The 26565-nt window shown below is 55.8% G+C and overlaps 2 protein-coding genes across 16 annotated transcripts in view; both read right to left on the reverse strand.

Annotated features, from left to right (window-relative positions):
- ADD1 (adducin 1) overlaps nt 1-5047 on the reverse strand; it is a 91325-nt gene extending 86278 nt beyond the window's left edge. For 3 of the 11 annotated variants that reach the window (XM_070372790.1, XM_070372796.1, XM_070372797.1), the window contains exon 1: nt 4852-5047. The gene's annotated coding sequence lies outside the window, so the exon portion shown is untranslated. Of the gene's footprint in view, nt 1-3637; nt 3691-4413; nt 4436-4851 lie in introns of those variants that run through there. The other 8 variants (XM_070372794.1, XM_070372798.1, XM_070372795.1 and 5 more) reach the window with 6 other exon arrangements.
- An 8868-nt stretch (nt 5048-13915) lies between these two features.
- SH3BP2 (SH3 domain binding protein 2) overlaps nt 13916-26565 on the reverse strand; it is a 35354-nt gene continuing 22704 nt past the window's right edge. For 3 of the 5 annotated variants that reach the window (XM_070372822.1, XM_070372818.1, XM_070372821.1), the window contains exons 2-13: nt 23572-23711; nt 22376-22478; nt 20613-20730; nt 20340-20410; nt 19491-19579; nt 19201-19269; nt 17050-17692; nt 15901-16024; nt 15639-15694; nt 15328-15409; nt 14774-14833; nt 13916-14455 (exon numbers count right to left, since the gene is read on the reverse strand). In XM_070372822.1, coding sequence (XP_070228923.1) covers nt 14318-14455; nt 14774-14833; nt 15328-15409; nt 15639-15694; nt 15901-16024; nt 17050-17692; nt 19201-19269; nt 19491-19579; nt 20340-20410; nt 20613-20730; nt 22376-22478; nt 23572-23707 — 1689 coding nt within the window. In that variant the 5' untranslated portion in view covers nt 23708-23711 and the 3' untranslated portion in view covers nt 13916-14317. Of the gene's footprint in view, nt 14456-14773; nt 14834-15327; nt 15410-15638; nt 15695-15900; nt 16025-17049; nt 17693-19200; nt 19270-19490; nt 19580-20339; nt 20411-20612; nt 20731-22375; nt 22479-23571; nt 23712-24692; nt 24887-26565 lie in introns of those variants that run through there. The other 2 variants (XM_070372820.1, XM_070372819.1) reach the window with 2 other exon arrangements.

The following is a 26565-nucleotide window of genomic DNA, read 5'->3' on the forward strand; positions in this document are numbered from 1 at the left end:
CGCTGCTGTGGTAGTCCAAGAGAGCAATGACAGCCAGTGGGCCCCAGGTGCTAACAGTGGTGATGGGACAGAAGGACTGATGCAGGACGTATTCTGAAGGTAGAACTGAAAAAACTGACGTCACCAGACGGCATTAATGACTACAGCTGTAAGCACTGGTTTTCACACACTGAAGTCTGCGGGTCTAGTATTTTAGACTTTAATGGCTAAATACTCAAGAGTTCAGTGATTATGAAGACAGGTAATACATGAGAGAATAGATAACAGAAAAAGATTACTAAAACATGATATTTACAATATTGGATTAATATTGTGTCAATATGAATTAGATGATTTTATGTTAGAAATGACATTTTTGAAGCCAACTCCAAACTGTATTATTGCAGTTGAGGGACTGAAATAGCAACTATTAAAAAACAAAAAAAAAAAAAAAAGTATAACATCAGTATTGGCTAACTACCACATGCGAGAAGGCTGAAGTCTTCTCAACAGAACAGAATTCAAGAGTATGACATCACACTTATGTGAAGTACTTCTTACCATTCTGATCACTTCAAATGCATCAGAAAAATTTCACCAAGTTACAGTATAAGTGAAAAAAATAGCCATTAATTGACAAGAACATTCATTAAAAAGCAGTCATATCTTCCTGAATAAGTATGGCACACCATATACAGGAGCACAATGCAACTGAAAGGAATGAGAAATACGTCTATACTAGAGTCTGGCGCAGATGCCACAGGTTAAGTGGGGAAAAAAGCCTAACGGCATCAGGGAAGCGCAAATCAAAACTACAAGCGACCACCTCATGCCCATCAGGACGGCCACTGTGGCCACTATCAAGAAAAGGAAACAAATGTTCCCAAGGATGTGACAAAATTGGGAGTCCTTTTGCTCTACTGGTGGGAATGTATCAATAAAATGGTACGGCCATTGTGGAAAACAGTACAATGGTTACTCAAAATTTTTTAAACAGAATTACCATCTGATTCAGCAATTCCATTCCTGAGTACAGACGCAAAGAACTGAAAGTAGGGTCTCAAGGAGGTATTTGTACATTCATGTTCATAGCAGCAGTATTCACAATTGCTGATTTATGGAAGCAAAACAAATATTTGCAGAGGGATGAATGAATAAACAAGTGTGGTATTTACATACAATGGAATGTTACTCAGCCTTAAAAAAGAAGAAAATTCTGATACTTTCTATAACATGCATGAATCCTGAGAACACTATAAGTGAAATTAGGTCAGACAGAAAGACAAATACCACATGATTCCACTTATACATGGAACCTCAAAAGAAGACAAAAAGCAATTCCTTAGCCAGTATTTTATAATAACTATAAATGGAGTATAACCAATATTCCAACAATTAAATAATAATTTAAAAATTATTTATCACTACACTGTATACCTGTAACTTACATGGTATTTCTTCAATTTGAAAAAAGAAAAAGAAAAAGAAAAAGCAATTCCTAAACATTGAATACAAAATAAAAAACAAAAGAACACTACACATCCAGTGGTAGCAAAATCACGCAGTAACTACTACTCTAAGCAATTTTAAAACACAGTAATTTGACCGACTACGTATTCCAAATAAGAATACAAAAAACCCTCTTAAACACCTTTTATTAGTTGGTGGTAGTGTTCATATTATTCTTCTGATACTGAAATACAGTGCATGATAAAACAATGAGTAATTAGAGTCAAGACGTTTGTCTTAGAAGAAAAGAGACACATATAAGATTAAAAAGGTTAAACAGAATTCTGTCATCTTGCTTTACAACTAAAAGTGTCAGTAATCCGCCATGTGTGCACTGAAAAGACCTACAAACAATGATCAACTTAGCAGCAAGAAACAACTCCACGGCACAGACTGTAATTACTAAATATTATTTATTCATTAAAAAAAATCAAGGCCGCTTGGAGAAATGATGATTCCAGGGCTGGGACAAAAAATGTACAACATGAGCCTGGTGTGGTTTGTCATACCAGAAAAAAGAGCAATCAAAGACTTGTGTCTAAAGGATTTAGGAGCCAATTTGAACAGATTTCTATTACACAATGATGGAACAATTTGAGTCTCAATAAGGATCTACGATGAACTGAACCATATAAATACGTTTAAATCCATGAATTCACAACGACACAAATACATATACACAACTCACTGGCTACTTTCGGAGGATGCCAACTCATTATTTTGAAAACTAATATAAAATGTAGCAGGCTTTAGCATTTATCCTGCCTTTCCTAATAGAGTTACAATTCAAGGTAACCAAATAATGAAGGAAGGGAAATTGCTCTTTATAGAAATACTCCAGCTAATAAATGATGAAGTTATATAATTAAAATAGCAACATTTTTAATACCTAATGAAAGAATGACTCTAAACATTAAGCATTAAGGGATCCAAACATGAAGAAAGACTACTTGCAGCAATACTGATTGACCTAAAGATTATCATACTAAGTGCAGCAAGACAAGGAAAGACATTGCATATCACTTCCGCGAAATCTAAAAAATTATACAAATGAACTTATTTACAAAACAGACTCACAGACTAAACAAATTTATAGCTGCCAAAGGGGAAAGAGGGGGCAGAATAAATTGGAGATTTGGGATTAACAGATACACATTACTATATAAAAAACAGATTTAAAAGTACCTACCATATAGCACAAGGAACTATATTCAATATCTTCTAATAACTTATAATGGAAAGAAGCTGAAGAGAATATGTATTTGATATACACATGATATATATACCTGAAACACTATAAATCATCTATACTTCAATTTAAAAGACTACTAATCCTTATCTGTTACTAACCTATAAAGTCTTCTTGCCAAAAATAAATCAAACCTGAATCTGATAATGCCTTTAGCTCTAACTAAATTACATTATGTTTACAGCAAATACTATGTAGATAAACTACAGAACAGAATAAAATCCAGACTGGGAGTAATTCCACAGGACAAACCAACAATTTCAGCAACAAATAAATCACAAGCGACAACAAAAGATGGAGGAGGAGCCTATAGATTAAAACATGTCACAATGTACGCATTTGGATCCTGATTCAAACTGTTAAAAATCAAGAAAATATTCATACAGAAATATTTAACAGCTAAAATCATATGACATCTTGAGTATGAGGATACAGGTAAAGCAAAATTAGCCATGAGTGAAGTAACTACTGAAGCTAGATGAGGGTAGAGAGGTTTATTATACTAGTCTCTCTACATGTGGTGGGAAGAATTAAACATGTAAAAATAAATAAAGTCCAATTTAATCTCTAAGTTTCATATAATAAAATGTCTTTTTGATATTAGCTCTCAAACTGTTAAAAATTATGACAATCAAGAAAATGTTAAACCGGTTGGATATCTGATTTTTTTTTTTATTTTTTTAAAGTATCTTTTAAAGCACTTCAGTATTTACTGATTCAATACAAGGACAACTTGAAAGAACTAACTAAAGACTAATAATCATCTAAAGAAACACCTTTTATAGCAAAATCAATAACTGAATACCAAACACAACCTTACCAATATCAGACAACATCAAAGAGTTAAAGGAAAAAATGGCTAGCTGTATAAATTATATTTTAGAGAGGAAACTATCCCACCTTTTGAAGACTGGGTAGAATTTAGCTTCACGTCTTTCGGTAAGCCTCTGTAACTGAAACCACACAAGTAATTTGTCCTGCTGTAAACCACATCAAAACTCTGAAAAACAGTTGGGACTGCCAAAACCACTCACTTCCTTAAAAAACAACTTTACCATTCTAGTGTAACCCACAATCAGAATACCAAGATTCTGGATTTAAATAACTAATTTACACGTGGGCTGGCACCTGCCCGCTAACTAAAGACCCCAGCTGTACAATCCCACCCTCATACAATTCATCTTTGCCTGAGGTGCCCTCCCCTCTATGGCGCTCATCGACTCCAGCTTCACTGGGCGCCTTCACTGATGTGTTTAAGACGACAGAGTAGACCTTTCAACAGCTTATTTCCTATCATTAAGAAGTAACATTTTTCACCCGCAAAAAAAAAAAAAATCCTTCTGTAACAATTTACGAGCAGCATTGCATACAACGCTCAGCTATGTTTTTGGCCCGTGCGGATATGACAAATTGCTTTCTGTCATTTAGGCATAAAATCATGTGGTCACACCACTGCTGGCAGTTTCAGGTTAACCAAAAAAATACTTATTTTAAGGTAAGAATGCATGAAGTGAACGCAAAAGCTTACGAAATCTCCTGACCATGAATTACTCGAGCAAAAATACAACGGTTAACAGGCAAGAGACCCTCTGACACTGCCCGAGACGAAAAAGAAAGAGAGGGCGAGGAGGAGCAACAGTCCCTTCCCTAATCAAGTTGCAGGACAGCCCTATTACCGTCCGCAGGCAGATGTGGCTTCTCTCTCACGGCAGAAGCTGTCGTTTTCTCAAAAAAAAAAAAAAAAAAAAGAGCAGACAGCTGGCACGATCCGGATGCCCGCGCCTGCCTGCGTCTGTGCACGAACCCTGGAGCCGTTGGCACCGCGGGGCCACGGGCCGGGCCACCGTCCAGCCCGCGCCCTCCTTCTCCACAGGGACCCCCGAAGCCCACCACCCAGCCCACCGACAAGCTGTCCAGCCGTCTCCACAGACCAGCCCCTGGGGCCAAGGGTCTGCAGGATAGAGGCACCCCCCACCCCGCCTCCGCCCTTCAAGGCCGACGGCCGAAAGGCGGGGACCCCTCCCAAGGCGGCCCCCGCCCTCCGTGCCGCAGCCGAAGGCCCGCCGCTCTGCCTGCAGCCCCGAGGCCCCCGCCGCGCTGCGCACCAGCCTCACCTCAGAGGCGAATGGCGGGCAGCGCGAAGGCTCCTAGGTCCCAGTGCGACAGCCGCCCGTCCGCTCCGGCGACTCCGGCTCCGGCTCCGCCCCCTGTCCGCCGCGCGAACCCCGGCCCGCAGCCCCGGCCCGCCCGGCCTCCCGCCCCCTCAGCCCTCCTCACAGCCCCAGCCGCCCGAGCTGGGTGCGGCCTGCGGCGCCGCAGCCCATCAACGCGCCACCCCATAGGCCCAGCCCTTGCCGCACCTCCCAGCAACCCATGCTGCTATTGGCTGGGCGCGGGCTGCGCCGCGGGGCGGGGCCGAGGTGGCGAGGGGCGGGGCCTGAGCGGGCGGGGTTGCCGCCTGTTGGCAGAGTCGGACTTAGGCCGCCCAGCCCCAGCCTGGACCGGGCGGGGTCCAGCGCGTGGGGACGGTCGCTCGCAGGCCCACATGCCTCGTCGCTGAAACAGGTCGGGCCGGCGTGCCTGTGGCGCCTGCTCACCCGAAGCCGCTCGGCCACTCATTCATTGTCGATGGTGAGGCTCTTGGAAGCCTCATTCATTTGTCGTTGGTCAGGCTCTTGGACGGAGAAGGCAATGGCACCCCACTCCAGTACTCTTGCCTGGAAAATCCCATGGATGGAGGAGCCTGGTGGGCTGCAGTCCATGGGGTCGCGGAGAGTCAGACACGACTGAGCGACTTCACTTTCACTTTTCACTTTCACGCATTGGAGAAGGAAATGGCAACCCACTCCAGTGTTCTTGCCTGGAGAATCCCAGGGACGGGGGAGCCTGTTGGGCTGCCGTCTATGGGGTCGCACAGAGTCGGACACGACTGAAGTGACTTCACTTCACTTAGGCTCTTGGAGGGCAGGTTTGCAGGAAGCGCAGGAGCTCGATCCAAAGGATCCGTCCCAGGCCCTTCTCGGCCTAAGGCCCCAGGCCTCTCCCTGCCCGACTCGCCCACTCTTCCAGTGGACGGACTCTACCCCTGTGCCCAGTCTGTGCTCCTGTGCCCAGAGTTTGGGGCTGGGCTGGCAGCCAGGGTGGGGCCAAGACAGCGAGACCTGTGGATCCTGATAAGGCTCTGTCGATGCGGCCACTGCCTGATGCCCGGAGCCTGGCGTGCTGATGCTGGATGAGCGAGAGCACCAGGGACCTTCGCAGAACCAGGGCATCGGTGAGACCAGGCCATCTGCCAGTGACCTGGAGGCACCTCCCCAAATTGCCCCTCCTGTTGGTCTTATGGGAGTCCTCAGAAGACGCAGGAGCCATATGGCCAGCTCCCTTTATGCCCATAGAAAGTTGAGGCCCAGAGCTGGGCAGTGAAGGAATAGTGTGGAATCCAGGCCTGCCCTCCCAGCAGGGTCCTCCTTGGCCTGACCTGCAGAAGGGTCGGGGACACTCTCCGTGGATAAGAGACAGCGACCTCTGATCTCCTGGATGTGGACTTGTCTCAAGACAAGACTCAGAATTCTGCATCACTCACTTTGTTTTCCTTTCACCCAACAAAGAGCCTGGCCCACAGGAGATGTCAGTGGGGGCTTGCTGAAGGGAGGGGAGTAGATGACCACTGAGCTCGTTAAGTGCTGACACAGAAGATACGAAAAAGACCCAGGTCAAACCAAGGTGAAAACTATAAGGTGAGGCGCAGCAACATGGCTTGATAAGCACAGGGACCGGACTCCCAGAGGAGAGGGCGAGTTGCGAAGAATAGTCTGGAATGCGTGGTGGGAAAGGGAGTATCAGTGTGGCTTTGAGGCCAACTGCAGCAGTGGGGGCCACACAGTTTATCCCTCTATCCATCGTCCGGAAGTTCTCCCAGGTACATGGACCAGTGAAAACACTGAAGAGTCCATGTCTCAATGGACTGAACTGAATGTGAGAAACATTAAGTGAATCTGAGCTCTTCAAGGGGTGGACTTAGTCGCCATTGGTGCCCAGCCCACATCCCTGTTCTGGGTGGGTGCTCCAAGTGGTCCACTCTCAGGCGCTGTGAGTGTGAGCTGCTAATTGCCACGGACCCCCTTTCTCCAGAGTGCTGCCTCACCCAGGAGGTTATCTCCCTACCTGAACAATACCTGGCTGACCTGGGGTACAAAAGGCTGGTCCCTTCAAAGCAAAACCAACTATGTAGAACAGTCATACTCCAGATTCCCTTGCTGCTGCTGCTGCGGCTAAGTCGCTTCAGTCGTGTCCGACTCTGTGAGACCCCATAGACGGCATCCCCGTCCCTGGGATTCTCCAGGCAAGAACACTGAAGTGGGTCCAGATTCCCTTAGGTCCAGGTTAAAGCTACCCTCCAGCTGAACCACCTCTTCCCCTTGTTTTTCCCTTTGCACTATGCTAATTCCCCCATTCAGCTTATCCTGAGAACATTCCCTCAATAAATCACTTGCACAAGATTCCTCTTCAAAGTTTTGCTTCTGAAGAACCCAATCTTAAGAAAACTGCATATAAGAAACACTATCTACACGTTAACACCAAAAAAATATACAACCCAATTAAGGAATGGGCAAGAGACTTGAATAGACATTTCTCCAAAGATAAGCACATGAAAAGATGCGCAACATCATTAAGCATTAAAAAATTGCAAATCAAAACCACCATGAGATACCATTTAACATCCATTAGGATTGCCATTTTATTTTAAAAAAAGAAAGTAAGTATTGACAAGGAGTGGAGAAATTGGAATGCTTGTGCATTGCTGGTGGAAATGTAAAATGGTGCAATCAGTGGGGAAAATGGTGTGGTGGTTCTTCAAAAAGTTAAAGAATTACCATATGCCATAGCAATTCCACTTCGTGGTATATATGAGACTAACATTTGTACATGCATGTTCATAGCAGCATTATTAACCATAAACAAAAGGAGGAAGCAATTTAAGTGTCTTTGATAGACTGATAAACAAAATGTGGTCTGTCCATACAATGGAATAATATTCAGCCTTAAAAAGGAAATTCTGCCATCGGCTACAATATGAATCTTAAAAGACATAATGCTAAGTGAAACAAGTCAGTCACAAAAACACAAATTATGATTCCACTTGTATGAGGGCCCTGCCAGTGGCCAGTGAAAGTCAGTCACGTCCAACTCTGCGACCCCATGGAGTATACAGTCCGTGGAATTTTCTAGGCCAGAATACTGAAGTGCAGGACTTGAGTAGTCAAATTCTTAAGACAGAAAGCAGACAGTGTTGCCAGGGGCAACACTGGAAGGGGAAATGGGAAGGGAGGAGGGGGAAAGGGGAGTTCCTATTTAACACATAGAGAGTTTCAGTCTTACAGAATGAAAGGAGTTCAGTGGATGGATGGTGGTGACGATTCACAATGTGAATGTACTGAATGCCATGGAACTGTATGCTTTAAATGGTTAAAATGGTAAACTTACGTACATTTTATCATCATAAAAAGTTTAAATGCTATTAAAGTACACTTTGCTTTTCCAGAAAAAAAAGAATAAGGGAGGTATTGTGTATCTTGTGAGTGATACTGTCTTTCGAGTGAAAATCGCTCACTCGTGTCCAACTCTTTGCAAACCCATGGACTATACAGTCCATGAAATTCTCCAGGCCAGAATACTGGCATGGGCAGTCTTTCCCTTCTCCAGGGGATCTTTCCAACCCAGGAATTGAACCCAGGTCTCCCACATTGCAGGCGGATTCTTTACCAACTGAGGTATCAGGGAAGCCTCTATGTAGGAGCTTAAAAAAATAAAAATACAATATTAGACACAAACAACAATGAATATCAATATCAAACAATGAGATCAATGAAATAAGCCACCTGCAGGCAGTTCTCTGGCAGTCCAGTGGTTAGTACTCGAAGCTTCCACCGTAGGCGGCATGAGTTCGATCCCTGGTCAGGGAACTAACATCTTGCATGCCACAGAGTACAACCAAAAAAGTCACCTGTACTCCTTGTGTTGAGCAGGACAGTAAAAGTACTGACTGCTCTAAATTTAGTTAAGAACTGAAATAGACTATATAACTTTCAAACTAGAAGAGGGAAAGTGGCATGCTTGAAAAGAAAAAAAAAAAAAAGGTTGCTCAATCCAAAAGCAAGAAAAAACAAGAGAAAAAGAAAAACACCCGCACAGACGGAACAATACAACAACAGATTTAATTACATGGAACACAAACGGACACATCGCTGCAGTTAAGACAAAGCGTGTCCTATACGCCACCGTCACATAACAAAGAATTAAAACCATATACGATAAAGGGAATACGAAACACCTATGAATCAAACCTCCCAAAAGCTAAGCGAGAACACAAAGGACAAATTATAAAAATCCCATCAGTAAACCTTAAAGACAGACCCAAATGAAGAGAGAGACCCACGTTCATGAATCAGATCAATGATTTCAAATGTCCACCAGTTGATTGATAGCTGTAATGAACTCCCAGTCAAAATACCAACTGAGTTGTCATTAATGGAACTGACTAGATGATTTTAAAACTTAAACATGCAAGAAAAAACTTACATGGAAACACTAAGAGCCAGAACAGCCAAGACACATTCAAAGAAAAACATGGACTTACTTTTTACCAGATATGAGGACTAATTGTTGTTGTTGTTTAGCTGACGGGTTGTGTCTGACTCTTGTGATCCCATAAACTCCAGCCCACTAGTCTCCTCTGTCCATGGGATTTCCCAGGCAAGAATACTGGAGTGAGTCGCCATTTCCTTCTCCAGGGGATATTCTGGACCCAGGGATCAAACCTGCATCTCCCACATTGGCAGACAGCTTCTTTACCACTGAGCCACCAAGGAAGCCCAAGAGAACTAACTAAACAACAGTAATTAAGACAGCCTGGTATTGGCATCAGTTCAGTTCGGTCGCACAGTCATGTCCGACTCTTTGCGACCCCATGAATTGCAGCACGCCAGGCCTCCCTGTCCATCACCAACTCCTGGAGTTCACTCAGACTCACGTCCATCAAGTCAGTGATGCCATCCAGTATTGGCACAGAAACAGACAAACGGAACAGAACAGAGGCCAGTCACAGACCTACACGTGTACAGATAGATGGTGAGGGGTTTGCAGATGCGTGGGGAAGGGACAGACTATACGTAAACAACGCAGGGAAAGGTGGGGAAGCCCTCTGTGGGGAGGCAGGAAAGTGAATCCTTACCCCGTGCTCCGTCCAAAAAACAATTATAGAGTTGGAAAGATATACATGACACATGTTACTGACAGTATCGAGGCTATATAAAGAATTATTATAGATTAATAGAAAAAGACAAACAGGAAAATGGGCAGGAGAGTTGAATAGACACTTCACAGGAGACAAAATCAAAATGGCTAATAAATATGTGAAAATGTGCTCAGCCTCATCAGTAATTGTTTAGTCACTAAGTCGTATCAGATTCTTTGCAACCCCGTGAACTGTAGCACACCAAGCTTCCCCGTCCTTCACTATCTCCCAGAGTTTGCTCAGGGCCTTCCACTGTTTCCCATGAATTCTGCGGTAAAAGATCTGTGGTTCCACATCCTTATTAACACTCGGAATTGTGTTAACTCACTCAAGCTCACGTCCAATGAGTGAGTCAAGTTGCTCAGTCGTGTCCGACTCTTTGCGACCCCATGGACTGTAGCCTACCAGGCTCCTCCGTTCATGGGATTTTCCAGGCAAGAGTACTGGAGTGGGTTGCCATTTCCTTCTCCAGGAGATCTTCCCGACCCAGGGATTGAACCTAGGTCTCCCACATTGTAAGCAGATGTTTTACCATCTTAGCCACCAGGGAAGTCCGGTAGTAACTGGCTAAAAGCAAATTAAAGCCATAATTATACACCCACCAGATTGGCAGAGATGGAGAAAAGTCTGACAATTCCGAGTGTTAACAAGGATGTGGAACCACAGATCTTTTACCGCAGAATTCATGGGAAACAGTGGAAGGCCCTGATGCCCTAGAACTCGAGTCCTGAGTACACACCCCAGAGAAACCTGTGCACGCATGGGTCAGAAACACAGTTAGGACTGTTGCTAGCAGCACTGTCTGTGATTGTCCCAAACTGCAAACTAAACGTCCGTCCACAGTAAAATGGATCCATGAACTACGCTACGATCAACAGAAGAGTTTTCTGCAAGAAACTACACCTATGCACAGCAACCTGGATAAACCTGGAAGACACGACACACAGAAGCCAGATGCCAAAGCTTGCATGGGTATGACTCCACTCACGTAGGTGCACAAACAGCAAAGCACAGAGACAGATGCAGGCTTCATAGTAAAGCAGGAGCCCCCCACAAGCCGGGGAGACGGGAGGGGCGGCGCTGAGCTGGGGAGGGCACGGGGGGCTGGTCCCCCTCATAGCAATGCTACACTGTACATCTGTGTGTGGTTCTCTTTTCTGAATGCGTTTTATTCCACAGGAAATGAAAGGGAAAAGGAGGCGCCTCAGCTCTGAGTAGCTCAGGGTGTGGCCAGGATGCAGCTGGAGGGTGACACAGGGGCAGCCATCAGGCAGCCTCTGAGGTTTCTGAGGGCGGCAGATGGGTCAGGGCTGCTCTATGCCCCGTGACTCTCCCTCCCCAGAGTGCTGGTAGCCTGGCCACCAGCAACTATCTCTAATGTGTGTGCAGGCTGCCCGGCCAGGGGCTCCCTGCTGCCAGGTCACAGCCAGAAGGGGGCTTCGGTCCTCCCCTCACTGCCCCTCCTCTGGGGATGCAGGTTTGTCCATCACCAGCTCCCTCTCCTGATGTTCCCTGGGTGGCCCTGCCATCCCCTCCAGAGGCCAGCCCAGTGCCGCCCAGCTGGACAAGAAGCCCCTTGGCCCCAAGCCGAGACCCCTGGTGCTCAGCGGGGGCTGCTGGAAGCACTCCCCGCCCAGGCCAGCAGGGGGCGTCCACGCCATGTGACCCAGAGTTGCAGTAGGGGCAGGGAGCAATCCCGGTTTGTTTCGTCAGGTCTCTTCTGGTTCTAAAAGCACGTTTTTGCAATAAAAAATCACTATTAACAGAAGTTACAGGGGCTCTCTGTGCTCTTTCTGATCAACTGCAGGAAGAGTAAAACCAGGCTCAGTGCTTGGCTTGGAGGAGCCCTCAAAGCAGCTGGGGCCTCTTCCCAAGGGCAGGGACTGAACCACCTCTGGACTCAACCAACGGGCTGGGCAGGTCAGCGGAGCCTCTCTGAGCCTCAGCTTCCCTGTCTGTAAGGTGAGGGGCAACATGGCCCCTCGGGTGGGCCTCCTGGCGGGTCTACCCACAGACTGGGGCTGGGAGGGCAGAGAAGCAAGATGGGTCGGTCTTGTCCTCCGCCACCCCAGCAGCTGTGTCCCCCTCGCTGGGTGAAGGCAGGTCTGGAACCCTGGGGGGTGCAGATTAACCAGACACCCCACAATGCCTATCCAAGGCTGCTGGACAGATGCCAGGGTCTGGGCTCAGCGGCTAAGGGCAGATCACATGGCTGGGACGCAAACCCAGGCCACTCTGCACCTCGGTTTTCTCACCTGTGAACGGTCTGCCTGGAGCTGGGAGAGCAGCGGCTTAAGTCGTGTGCAGCTTAGCGCCTCGAGTACAGGAAGTGCTCGGTGCTAACCACCCTCCAGCCGACGTGGGGAATAGAACCTTCTGGCAGGTCTGGGATGCCCCCACCTCCACGTCAGAGAACCACATCTGGTGCCCCATCCACTGCCCCCAACCCACACACTCTAGCAACCGAGGCCCTGAGCTTGCGTGGTCCACAGAGCTGGGTAGCTGTCCCAGCAGACCCTGTGCTGGGTCTCCGGCAGCAATAGGCCCCATCTGTCCAGGCAGCCAGAAGGACCTGTCACCTGGCTCTGGACGCCAGAACCTCCACACCTTCCAGCTCGGGGTCTTCAAACACGAGCTGGCTCCCAAGCAGCTGCACGCCAGCTAAAAGCAGTAGCCTCCTGCGGCGGTCCCCAGCACAGCAGACCCCGAGCCCTGCTGGAAACTGCGTCTCTGACCCCAGTCCCCACTTGAAGCGACGGCCACGCGGGAACGGTGTGCCTCTGGGGGTTCAGGGCAGAGCGGGTGAAGGAGGGCAAATTGCTCGTTGCCTGCAGATGCTGGGGGAGGAACACCAGGACTCCAGAGCCCCAGACCCCCAGAGTGGGGGTGTCCCTAAGTGACCCCCAGGTCACCCAGAGGCCGTGACCGCCTCCCCACCCCCATCCCCGGGGGCTAAAGTGGGAAACATCTGCAGAGCTGGTGCTGGACACCCGGTTTCTGGAAGCAGACGGCCGCGGTCTTCCCCACCAGAGAGCCAACATCTCTGCCCGGCCCCCTCTCTGCTCCTCTGACCACCACCTCACCCAGGACGTGCCCCAGGGCAGAGGAGGGGATGCGTGAATGACTTTCTCCTGGGACCTTTAATCAGTGCTAGTGGGCACAAGTGCTCTCATGGCCTGGGTTTTACACAGCAAATTCCTCTTTCCCAGCAAAAGAGGGCAGTGCGGAGAATCAAATGGCCCTGGGTTCCCTGGCAGCCCTGACACCAGCTGAGCTTGTTTTTATGGAAAAGAAATTCACCCCAGATGGTCACGCCAGGGAGACCAGCCCTGCTGGAATTCACGACAGGAAGCGCGGAGGTACTCAGGGCTGGGCCTGCGCTGAGTACGGACCGAAGCACCTGGACGTCTGGTCCGATCGTCCCCACCCATCCTTGGCCTACACGGGGCCCACTTTTCCCACAGCACAGTCGCCATCACCTCCTCCAGGAAGCCTTCCTGGAGCCCCCAGCTGGGTTCCAAGCTCCCAGCCCCTGCAGACCCTTCTGCCACGGACAGTGGACACCGGGAGAGCCTCCCACCCGGCTGTCTCCCAACTGCTGGTTAATCCAGCAGATGACTCAACTAGAGACATGCGGGGCCTTCAGCTCTGCAGCCTCACTGCCCTGGACCGGACTCACAGCAGCGGAATGTGGCTCTTCATGTACAGGTTTGGAACACAGACTATCCGACTCTGGGGTCCTGTCCTGTGACCAGCTGTGCACCCAGAGCAAGCCATTTAGCGACCTGTGCCTGGAAGACAAGACCACCGTTTAGGGCAAGCTGACCTGCCGAGGTCACTGCTTGGACCCTGGAGTGGGTACTCAGTTAGCCCTGGCCACGGTGCAACAGTCATCTGTGCTTTATTGCTCAGCACCGGCCCCACATGGAGCCTGTGTTGTAACGTTCCTGGGGGGTCCAGCCCCTGTCCTCCCACCCCAAATACGCCAGCCCTGCCAAGCTCCCAGCCCAGTGCAGGGTGGGTGTGCTGGGGGACCTCCATCCCTGTCCATGAAGTCCAGCCCGGGCTCGGTCCTGGGCCCCTGGGCAGTGGGCAGGAAGAGATGGGAGAGCCCCACCCCATCCTCTGGGGCCCAGGGCCTGGCCTTGAGATTCCTCTGGAGAGGCCCCGGGTCAGAGCTCGCCGCTGGCTCCACTCAGCCTCCTGTGCAGGTCAGCCTCCTCCTGCGCGGCCTGGGGCCGGGGCCGACGGGGTGGCCTCTGCGCAGTGCCGAGCAGCAACAGGTGTCACCTGGGCCTGGCGTAGCCGTAGGGGTGCTGCAGCAGCAGGCTCTGGTGGCCGGGCAGCACGTGCGTGTGGTAGTGTTCCACCAGGCTGCCCACGCCCACAAACAGGACTTCACCCTCCAGGTAGAACTTCGAGTCCTGGGGTGGAGGGGGCCAGGGTCAGGGGGGCTGGCCCACCTGCCTGCCGTGTGAAATGGGGCACTCGGCAGCAACGCCCGCCCAGGAGGTGCCGGCAAGGTCTGCAGATAAGCCGAGGGTCACCCCATCTCCTCTGGGGTCCGTGGGGGACACAGCTGGGCCGGGAGAGGGGGGAGGGGAGGGAGGAGGGGAGTCTGGAGGCACGGGCCTCTGAGTGCCCACGGCTGCGCTCCACCAGGGAGACTCCTGGGACCCCAGCCAGGCCCCAGGGCAGGCTTACCCCCTCTCCAGGGGCCCTCAGCGAGGCCACCTGCTCACCTTCTCAAAGATGCGGTAGTTCCTCACTTTGCTGGAGGTCTCATCCCACACAACCAGAACCTGCAGGGAGAGAAGCACGCAGCACAGGGCTCGCTCATCTTGGGAAGACGATGACCCTTAGACCGAGCGGGCCCCTCAGAGACTAAGTGGGCCCCTCAGAGACTGAGCCGGTGGGCAGCAGAGTCAAGGCTGGGTCCGTGGGGGAGGGCAGCCCTGCACACGGAGAGCAGGGTCGCAACGGGCAACCTCGCCCTGGGGCTCCTGCCCTCAGAGTCGGGTGAGACGTGAGTGACAGCAGCGTGTCTGGTCCACGCTAGAGCCGCCCCTGATAGTCACGGGGCAACTGAGGCTCAGTGAGGTCACACAAGTCACCCTTGGAGGGGCCTGGGCAGAGCCAGCAGACGTCCCACCAGGCTCACCGCCCCCAGGAAGTCCCCCTTCAAGGTGCAGGAATAGGAACCCCACCCCTTCCTTCCTGCCTCATGCCCGTGCTTGGGGGTGGGCATCACTCCCGATGGTGACGGGACCCCAGGCCCAGCTCCCTGGGTGCCTACCTTCCCCGACTTGGTGGAGGAGTTCCGGATGCAGTAGAGACCGTCCTGGGGCACCCCCCGGGGGCTCGTGGCCTTGAAGAGCCTACGGCGACACGGCTGCGTGGAGGGGAGCCACCCGCGGGCAGCTCTCAGAAACCCTCCAGGCCCACCTGCCTCCCCCATTCCGAGAGCACCGGGGGCCACGGCGGCAGATGCACAGAGCCCCGGGAGTGGGGGGACAGAAAGGCGGGGAGACCTGAGGCGGGGGGCCTTGGCAGAAAACCTCAGGTCTGCCAAAAAAGGCCGTGGAGAAATGCAGACTGCACACTGACCTCTCCACTTCGCAGGACTCTGTGGTGTTGATGAAGACTGAGCTGGGCAGTGGCACCTGAGTGGTCATTGTCAAGGGTCAGGGTCAGGGTCATGGCCCAGGACCGGGGGTGGGGGTCCCCTCCTCCCCGCTGGCTGCCAACCTGTGCTGGGAACCAGGAGTTTGCACTAGGTTTGACCCTCTAGCCCCAGAGCCCCCAGCTTTCCGGCAGCTCCCCACCCCCCCGACAACTGAGATGTGGGCACCCCCCCACCCAGCCTCGCCTTCTCATAGTCATCGTCAGAGCCCTCCCCGCCAGCGTCCGCCTGTGACGTGTCAGTCTGCACGGGTTTCCGGGGTTTTTCAAAGGAGAAGCTCCTGAAACTCTGCCCATCGGGGGGTGATCGCCTGGGAGTGGGACAAGAAGAGGGAGGCTGCGGCTCCATTGGACGTGGGACAATGCCCCACTCCCCTCGGTGACCCGCCTCGCCCTCCGAGCTACCACACCAAGCCTCGGAACCCAGGGGGTCTGGCGCCTGAAGCCCCAGCAGACGTCAAAGGCTCGTGACCGTGGAGCTCCGGGCGGGGCAGTGTGTGTAGGGGGGTGTCCGTGCTGACCGCCCTGGGACAGCAGGAATCGCCTGAGGCCCAGAAACCTGAGCTGGGATTGCTGGCCCAGGGCGTCCTGAGCTCTGAACGCTGCGGTTAAAGGCCCCGGTCTGAGGGCGGTCTTCCTGCCACGGGCCAGCCCTGTGGCCTCAGCCAAGCCATGCTCCCCCGACAACCCCTGGGAACAGATGCCAACAGCCCGAGCCAAAGGGACACGCCCTCACACGTGGCCACGTGCTCCTAAGCCTCCAGGGCTCCAGGGAGGATTCAGGGAGGCCACCCTGGACGGGCCACCGGGCTGTGCGTGTGGCTGTGCTGTGGATGATTGGCTATGCCCCAGGCAGCCCTGTGGCGCTCGGGGCCAGGCCCAGAGCCTGACACAGGGACCCGGCCTGCGACTCTGCAGCCCCTCACAAGACAGAACCACCAGGGACGTCCTGATGGGCACGGTGCGCTGAGAGCCCTGGGGGGAGCAGGACACAGTCAAGGGCACCTGGGGAGAACCGGGCAGGAGCATCCACTCGGGGCTCGCCCCGTGGACCCAGAGCCTTCACCGCTGAGGGCCCCACAGGCTGGGGCTGCCATGACACACGCATTTCCTGGCATTGCCCGGCAATGAAGCCTATGGGGTCTGGAGCAGGCCTCAGGGGCAGCCGGTCAGTCCAGGCGGGTGGGCGATCAAGGAGCCTTGCTCCCCCGTGCCAGGGCTGCCTGGCACCCACGTGGGCTGAGAGCCAGGGGCAGGGAGAAGGGGTCACCAGAGGGTAAACATGCCAGGGAGGGGTATCCCAGGGCAGGGAGGGTCCTGTGCCGCACAGACTCACTGGAGGTGCGGGAGCGCCGGCTTCTCTGGCCGGGGCAGGACGGGAGGCCGGTCTGCGGCCTCGGGCATGGGCAGTTTCAGCGGAGGTGGCCGGGGGGCCACGGGGGGCACACGGGATCCAGGCCTGGCCGCCTCCCCCGGGGGGCTCTCTTCCACCATCTTCAGGAACTTGGGCTTGTTGGCCGGCACAGGTGGGGGCTCGGGGGCAGGAGTCCCCCGTGGGGACAGGTGGAAGGACTTGAGCTTGTCACAGTTCCGGGAGGCAGCCGTGGCTGTGCTGGAGGGGCTGACCCCGTGCGCAGGAATCCGGGGCTCCAGGCTGGGGCTGCTGTTCTCAGGGAAGCAAGGGGCTTTCCGGAGGCCGGGCCCGGGGGGCAGGATGTTGGGCGGGGGGTCGCTCATCCTCCGGGAGACGGCTGGCACCCTGGAGCCGGGCTCCACCCACCGCAGGGGTGGCGGCTCCCGCCTGGAGTCCTCGGGGGCCGGGCCGGTGTCCGGGAGGCCACGCTTAGGGGGCGGGGGTGGCAGCAGGGGGCCTGGACCCTTGGAGGTGAAGGAGTGGGCGCGGGGCACCTCAGAGAAGACTGGCTTCCTGGGCGTGGGCACGGGGGGCGGAGGGTAGGCCGGCGGGTGGATCAGGGGGTCTGCAGAGCAAAGACAGCCACGTGGTAAGCGGGCGTCCCCCGCTGGAGGCTGCAGCTGCACCCCCTCAGTGGGCGGCAGACAGCCAAGGCCCCTGCCCCTCAGCCTGGCTGCCCCACAGCCCCCCACACCTGGCACTCCTGGTGTGGCCTTCCTTCTGGGTCTGGCCCGCCTCACGCCACTGGGCCCACCCCAACTGCCCTCCAAAGCCTGGGAAAAACTTCCCGAAGCCCAGGTGCCACATCAGGTTCCCGGAGAGGGTGCAAGAGAGAGAGAAAACACCAGGAAGCCTCCCAGGATTGGGCTCAGAGGGCGGCTGGGACTCCCACCGACAGGCGAGGAGGAAGGGTGGGAGCTGGCTGGGGGTGACAGGTTGGGTCTGGTCATGACACGTTCAAGCTGCTACAAGACATTTAGTGGATGCTGAGTGGACTTGATGCTTTTGAACTGTGCTGTTGGGGAAGACTCTCTAGAGTCCCTTAGACTGCAAGGAGATCCAACCAGTCCATCCTAAAGGAAATCAGTCCTGAATATTCATTGGAAGGACTGATGCTGAAGCGGAAGCTCTAATACTTTGGCCACCTGATGCGAAGAGCTGACTCATTGGAAAAGACCCTGATGCTGGGAAAGATTGAAGGCAGGAGGAGAAGGGGATGACAGAGGATGAGATGGTTGGATGGCATCACCAACTTGATGGACAAGAGTTTGAGCAAGCTCCAAGAGATGGTGATGGACAGGGAAACCTGGCGTGCTGCCGTCCATGGCGTCGCAGAGAGTCAGACACAACTTAAGAGACTGAACAACAACCACAAGAGCTAAGAGGAGGCTGTGAGGGGACTAAGGAAGGCAGAAGCCAAGGTCACTGGGGAAGAGGTCAAGGAATAGGTAGGCGGCGGTGGAAGAACTGGGCCAAGTCCCCGGGGATAATGAAAGTGACAAGGACAAGAGGAGCTAGGGGTGGAGAACGGGGTGGGAGAAGGACTAGCGAGCAACGAGACAGAAGGCAGGGGACGGAGAGATGGGGACAGACGGCAGAGGCAGAAGTGACAGGACAGAGGGTAGGACAGAGGTGTGGCCCTCCCACACCCCTCCCTGTGTTCCCAGGGATGCGGGTACAGGCCTGTCACCCTGGCTGTGGGAGGCGGGGCTGGGTGGGGCAGGGAGTGACCACATGGCCACCAGAGGTGCTCACAGAGAGCTAGCCTTCCTGTCCCCGGCTCAGCCAGGGCCTGGCTAAGTGTAGGGCCCCCCCAACTTATCCCTGAACCACCCTTCTCCTACCCCAGAGTAACTGGAGGAGATCAGAGACCAGAGCCAGCCCCTCCTGGTCTGATCCTCCAAACCCTTGAGCCAAAGGAGGAAAACTGAGGCCTAAGGTAGAGAAGGTCAGGCCGGAGGCCACCCAGAGCCGTACCCAGACAACCACTCCCAGCTGGGGCAGCTCTGTCCAGTCCCCAGGCCCTGCTCCCCGCCCCATGCACTGCCCAGGCCGCAGGCCTGCCCCACCTACCCTCGGGCCTCCCGGGCTCGGGGGAGTCGGGCTCCAAGTACGAGTCGTCCTCGTCGTCATGCTCGTAGTCTGCGGGGCGGACGGGAGTCAGGCCCGAGGCTGCTGGGCGTCACCCTCCGATCCCACCCCCTCAGGGAGGCAGGGGCCAGGATGGGGACCCCGGACCCAGGACACTCAGGCTGCCTGGGAAAGCCCAAGGGGCAGAGCAGGCAGGCCAGTCAGCTATGCCTCCCTCCTGCGCAGCTGCCAGCTGTGCAGGGGCGCGGGCTGGGCCCCGGGACGCGTCTCACCTTCGCTGTCTGTGGGGTGCGGAGACAGGCTGATGTCCACCGGCCGCTCAATGGCACCATAGAAGCTATCCGTGTCCGAGCTGGAGTCGCTGAGAGTGGGGCAGGCAGTGAGGACGGGGCAGGGGGCCGCCTGCACTCACACACGCGGACACACGACTCTCGGGACACGCAGACAGACGCAAACGCAGGCGTGGGCACGGAGACACAGAAGAGTACACGAACAACATGCACAGGGACGTGTGGACACAGGAAAGAGCTGGACACGCAGACACACAGAGAACAGGAGACTGCAGCGGGCGACGACTGCCTTCTCAGCCCCACTATGGTTCTTGCCACTGGCGCACTCCGACTGCCCAGCCTGGTGCCAGGCCTCAGGGCTGGGCCCAGGTCCTCGCCTGCTCCTGCCCTGGGTGCTCAGGCAGGGGCCCCCTGGAATCCTCATCTCTGAAAGGATGGGGCAGATGCTGTTCCCTCGCAGAGAGCCCCTTTGTCTGCTGAGCCAGCCTCCCCATGCAGTCAGCAAGACCCAGACGGGCTGGCCCACTGCCCTGGGGACTCACTCCCCCGTGAAGGGGGGTGGGAACCCAAAGGACTAAGCCATTATAAAATCAGGCCTCCTGGCTGGACAGGTAAAACCACATGTCACCTCCCACACAGACGCCCCCGACAGGGCGCACGCACACACAGGCTTACACACTAGGGGGCACACCCCACACACGCGGCCCAGGTGGCACCTGGAGAAGCGCCTTCAAAGAGGAGACCCTGGGCCCAGCCCCCAGGGGTTTGTGGGCCAGCTCACAGTCCTGGCCTGGCTGAGGGACACCCCGCCCACCCCCAGGCCCCGCCCACCTGGCGTCCAGAGGCAGCTCCTTCTTCTCCTGGAAGTGGCCAATCTCCTTGCGCAGCAAGGCCATCCAGCTCTGCAGGTGAGCCAGGGCCTCAGCGGGCAGGACCCGCCCTCACCTGCCCTGCCCTCCCCGCTTGGGCTGGTCTGCATTGACCCCCAAGGCTGGCTCTTCTGGTGCTGCGGCCCTCCACGGGCCCACCCAGGGCTCCTCCTGAGACCACCACCCTGAGTGCAAGGGCCCACGTGGGGGTCGCGCCCGTGCCTGCCCCCAGCACCTTGCGCTCGTCCTCAGAGGAGGCGGAGAAGAACCACGTGCGGTGCTTCTTGCTGACGTGGATGATCTTGAAGGGGAAGACGTTGTTTGACGTCGTCTCCTCAGCCGCCCGCATCACCCTGCGGGCAGTACTACCAGTGGTCACCATCTGCTCCCCGCCCACAGGGAGCGCCTGAGCACAGACCGCCCCTGGACAGGCCTTGGCCCCCAGCACCACGTCCCGAGGGACACGGTCATTCTCCCCCCGCCCCCACGCTGTGGCCTGAAGGCCTGGGTGCTTGCAGCAGAGGGAAGCGTGTGGGCAAGGGAGGGCGGTGAGAGACAGTGCCAACCCAGGAGGGCTTCCAGGAAGCAGTGGTGCAGGGCTCCGAGTCAAGGACACTCCACCCTCGCTGGCCTCCCCCCAGCAAGACTTTACTTGGATGCCTGGGGCCCCGCCTAACCCCTGGCCTGCCTGCTGGGGTCCCTCACAGGGCTTGGGTCAGCCTCGGCCCCACCCCTGTTCCCAGGCAGCGTGCCCCAGAGCACTTCAGAAAAGTGACCGTGGCTGTTTCCGCAGCCAAGACGTGGGGTTCAGGGAATGATCACATCTGCCGGGGGCATGCGGTCAGGCTGGGCACCCGGGCAGGTGCCATCAGAGGGCCTGGACCATACCCTGGGGCAAGGTGGCACCCCCACCAGGCTCCAGGCGGTTTGTCTGGGGAAAAGAAATGTCCCTCTAGCTCCTGTCATTATGGCACAGAGACATTTAGAAAGAAGAGCACTTGGAGAATCTGAGTTTCTGGCTATTTCCTGGCTAACCTGGGCGAGCCCCTTAACCTTCTGAAGTCTCGGTTACTCTATCTGTAAAATGGGGACAGCAACGTCATCCCTGATCATCATACAGGACTGCTGTGAGGACAAAATAGAACGTGCAAAACATGTATTTAAATACCTGACCTGATTATTGTTCTTCCCGTGCTATGGGTTTGTACTTTATGAAACACAGTTGTGTAAAAAAGAAAGATTCATACCATAAAAAATATTTCAGGTGCAGGAAAAAAAAAATGTCCCTCTTCAGAGGACCCCACAGCCCCACGCCCCCTGTGCTCGCTGGCAGCCACAGGACCCTGGAGCCTCCCTGCCCTCCGCCTGCAGACCTGGCGCTGCGCTGGAAGCCAGGATGCGCACAAAGGCCAGAAGCACTCCCCAAGGGTCCCCGTCCTGCCACTGACACCACAAGACCCGCGGGTTCCCCCAGGCAGGAAGAGCCAGGCCCTCCTCAGGGGACCGGAGTGCTGTGACCCCAAGGCCTACAGCCAGGAATCATACCCTGCAACGCAGGTCTCCGAGGCTGAGGGCAGGCCCGTACACGCCAACATGCCCCATCCCATCCGGGCGCCTGCTCCACGGCCCGGCGGACCATCAGTCACACAGCCCCTGGGGGGCAGGCTCACGGCCGATTAAAGCCCCAGCGCACAGCCTGGGCCAGCAGGCTGGGCTCCTGGCCAGAAGGCGGCGGCAGTGGGGGAGAGGTCGAGGCGTGGGGAGGAAGGAGGGCTTGAGGGAGACTCTGGGAGTTCCAACCCTGGTGGAGGCCCTCGCTTCCCCCCCCAGGCCCTTGGCCAAGCCTGAGGGCTGGTTTTCAGGAGAGGAGGGACTGGCAGAGGTGGGGCTGGTCCAAAGGGCTGGGGTCACAAACAGGAAGGCCTGGACCTACCTTAGTGGGAGCCAGGGGGAGCCACTGGCCGCGGCGGCCAGCAGCACAGTCAGCAGGGCACTTACCGGTTGTAGCCACTCAGCGAGAAGGCGCCCTGCGGCGAGGCGGATGTGCTGCTCTTGAAGTAGTAGATACAGCGTTTGTGGATGACCACAAAGCGCAGGGGCCCTGCGGGCAGGGCAGGGTGGGTGAGCCTCGGCCCCGGGCAGGCCCCACTCTGGGGACCATGCCCAGAGGCCCAGGATGGCTCCACGCCAGAGTCTAAACAGGCAGCAGGCTGATGGGCATGCAGGTCCCCCCCAGGCAGGGGGAGATTCAGGGGGACTGTGTGGTGCCTAGGAACAAGGACTAAAGCTGGCTCAAGGAAGGGCAGAGACAGGGCCAGCAGCCAGGGAAGCCAGAGCCACCTTGCTGGTGCTGCCCAGCTGCTGGGAGGTGGTGGAATGAGGGTGGGGGCAAAAAAGCCCAGAGATGCAGCCAACAAGAGCGCCCCCCTCCCCCGCCCAACACGGAGCCGACCCCAGGTAGTGATGGTGAGAGCCCCATCCCTGAGCACCTCCTCCTAGGCCCAGGAGCAGCTCAGCTGCAGGCCCTCATTGGAGCCTCCGGTTCAGAGAGGAGGAGGGAGACACCAAACCAGTCAGCCTGGGGCACCTCAACCAGGCAACACAGGGTCAGGGAGTCCCTGGCAGAGGGCACAGCTCGAACAACCCCATCGGACCTCGCAGCTGGTCAGAGGGATGGACAAGGTCCTGACGCTCTTGGGCCTGCAGTGTCTCAAAGCCCAGCACCTCCCAGGCCTGGGGCCTAGGGACCAGAGCCCCAGTCTCATGAAGCTCTCCAGAGACCCAGCACACAGATGGGTGTTGGCTTGGCACATGGGTTCACTACGGACAGAGTGACTGTCTGGCTCACTGAACACCGAACTGGTACGGTGAGGGTACCATCCAGGAGCCAGACCTACCAGACCAACAAGGGCCCACAGCTCCTGGCCACGGGGAGTCAGCACTGTGTGTCCGATGCCCTCCAGCCTCCCCCAGCTGCACCACCCCAGATCCTCCCACAGCCCTGGGGGCTAGAAAGGCCAAGTTCAGGGCCCGAGGGTGCATGAGCAGAGACAGAAGGGAAACTCCAGAGGGCCCATGGCAGGAAGGAAGCAGAGGCTCAGGAAGGCAGGTTACCTGCCATAGAGGCCCAGGGAGGCTCAGCCCTATCCCCGGGGCCTCCTTTCATGCCCCTCACCCCCACCTAGGAGACTCACATTTGAGTAGCTGCAGCTGGGTCCCGCCCTTCTTGTGCAGGTAGCCGGCCTTGGCCACACCCCCAGGCATGGTGAGCAAGTTCTGCGCACCGATGGCCTTCATAGGAACAGGCCAGTGTGTCTCTTCGGCCGCCATGAAGCTACAACACAAAAGGAAGGGGACATGTCTTAGCCGGGGATGGGAACACGCTATTGCCCACCATGGCCACGACAACCATGTGTTGGCTTGGCTGGGATACACCCCGTCAGCCTGGGGCATCACTCAGGCAGGGACCACGCAGTGCAGTCACCAGGGACAGGCTGCCTGCCTGGGGTTAACACATGACCCTCCACTCCAGGACCCCACTCCACAGCCTCCTCCTCCTGTTCCAGCCGCTCTCCCAGAAACCTGGCAGGCTCTTCCAGTCTCACACTTCCAGCCTGAGCCTGGAATGACTGCTACCACTCCTCCATGAAGAACTCCTACTCATCCCTCAAATCGAAGATTCAGAGCGCGCTCCTCTGTGAGGCTCCTCAATGCCCAGTTACATTCCGGCCCACCGTCTACTCCTGGTCCCTCTGAACTGCACCCCCGACCCTGTGCTGCCCCCATCCCACCTGCGCCTCATCCCTCCTGGGTCCACAGTGAAGCTGGAGGAGTCAGGGTCAGACCCAGAAGCCCAGTCTTGCTGGAACAGCTGCCCCATCCCCAGACACACACACACACAGAGAAAACCACTGCTCTCGGCAAGCCAGAGTGCTCCACCAAATGTTCGCTGCCTTCCGTCTGCCCGGACGCCTACTCCTCCCTGGGGCCCCGGCCTCGCCCTCTGCCTAGGTCCCGAGGGCTGCCCCCTCCAGCTTCCTCTGCACACAAAGCCAGCCCTCTGGTCTGCGTCCCCCAACAGCGGAGACTATGACAAAAGCGCGCCACCCCCGTGCCCGCCCGGCAGGCACAGGACAGAGCACCGCGGACATAGGGAGAAGAGGGCCCAGCGCTGGTGCCTGCCCAAGGAGGTGCCGGCAGACAGACGGGCCCCCGCCCCGTCCGGAGCCCCCAGACCCGCGGGGGGCCGGCCCCCGCCCACCAGCCCGCCTTTGTTCTCGCCGGAAGCGCCGGCTCGGTCCCGCTCTGTACTCACGATGTCCACGCGGCGGGCCCGGCTGGGATCGGGGGGGCAGCTCGCACCCGCTTCCCCTGTGCGCACCGACACGGCCCCGGGCCGCGCGCCCCAGCCGCCGCTTCGGCCCCAGAGCCAGCCTCCCGGCGGCTCCAGGCCCGCGGCCACGGCCCGGCGCCCGCCATGCCGCCGCGCCCCCGGCCCGGCGCCCAACCGGGCCGCCCCGCCCGGCCCCGCCCTCGCCCCGCCACAGTCCGGGTCGCTCCGCCCCCTGGCTCCTCCCCGCGCCCCGCTCCCAGCCCGGCCGCCCCGGCCGGCTCCGCCCCTCGCTCCGCCCCAGCCCAGGCCGCCCCGCCCCCGGCTCCTCCCTTCGCACGGCCCGGGGCAGGTGAGGCACCGCCCCGCCCGGCCCTCCGTTTCTCCCCCGGCCGCCCGGAAAGAGGAGGTGCACGGGCGCAAGGAGGACCCCCGAGGGGGCCGCCCGAAGTCAGGAAGCCTCAGAGGCGAACGGGCAGCCGGCTTCACGGCCCCGCGGCTAGAAGGCCCCCGCCCCACCCGGCTCCGCACGGCGGAGTCCTTGGGAAATTGCCTTCTCCCCGGACCTCACCTTGAGGGGTTCTGGTCAGTCGGGGCGAGGGCCGCCCTGCCCCTCGGCTCAGGCGGGGCTGGTGGGCGACAGTGCCCCATCCGGGGAAGGCTGCGGCGCCGGTCTGACCCGGGATTCCCCGCAGGAGTCAGGGGTCTGGTCCTGGGCAACTCCCACCTCCTCGGAACCCTCCACTCTCCCAGGAGACCCCCAGGCTGGCGGAGGCCTTTGGTGGCCTCCCCACCATCCTGCCTCCTCTACTGCTGATTAACATGGGCCACGGGCAGCAAGGGCAGGTCTAGCTTCAGCCCTGCTCCCACCTGGCTGCCTGCCCCTGGTTTCCGGCTCCCCTCAGGCCAGCGCAGCCAGCCCTGGCCTCTCCCAGCAACCTCCCTTCGCTCCGTGCCCATTCACAGTGCCCTTGCCAACCCCTCCCAACAGCATTCCCAGCCCCCCAGGTTGCCTCCACCCCACCCCCCCTGCCTGTGCCACCACCACCTCTGGGTGCCACCACTTCCTCTCCTCACTTCCCTTTGGGCCTCCAGTCTCTTTCCTCCATCACCCTCCCCCTGGCACATTCTCTAACACACACCCAATGTCCATGGCTGCTCTGCTCACATCCCACCAGCCCTTCCGGATCCGGCCCCTGTGGACCTCTCTCACGGGCTCTCCTCCTGCCCTCCACCCACCATGTGCCTGCACCAGCCAAGCCCAGGGCTGGCGTTACTCAAATCCACCACGCTCCCACCTTCAGGCCTCTGTCCACTGTGTTTCCACTGCTTCCTCTTACAACTGAGCTAACTTAACCCTCAAGAACACTAGTCCTTCATACACTCTGCCAAAATCCAGAGGAAGGCATTCGTTCTAAAAGGCCAGCATTACCTTGATTCCAAAACCAAGTTTTCTCACAAGAAAACTACAGACCAGTACCCCTTATGAGTGTAGACATAAAGTTCCTCACCAAAACACCAGCAAGCTGAATCCAGCACCACACACAATGAATTCTAGACCACACCTAGTGGGATTTAACCTAGGAATGCAAGCTTGATTTAACAGTCAAAATTCAAAGAATGTAGAAAATTCCTTGGTGGTCCAGTTCTTAAGACAGCGCTTTCACTGCCAGGGCCTGGGTTCAACCCCTGGTGGGGGAATTATGTTGAGGCCAAAAAAACCCTCAAAAAGCAAAATTCAAGCATGTAATACATTATATCACCCTGCTTATTTAACTTCTATGCAGAGTACATCATGTAAAATGCCAGGCTGGGTGAAGCACAAGCTGGAATCAAGATTGCTGGGAGAAATATCAAT

The sequence above is a fragment of the Bos mutus genome, chromosome 6 (genome assembly GCF_027580195.1).
Source record: "Bos mutus isolate GX-2022 chromosome 6, NWIPB_WYAK_1.1, whole genome shotgun sequence".
Lineage (NCBI taxonomy): Eukaryota > Metazoa > Chordata > Mammalia > Artiodactyla > Bovidae > Bos > Bos mutus.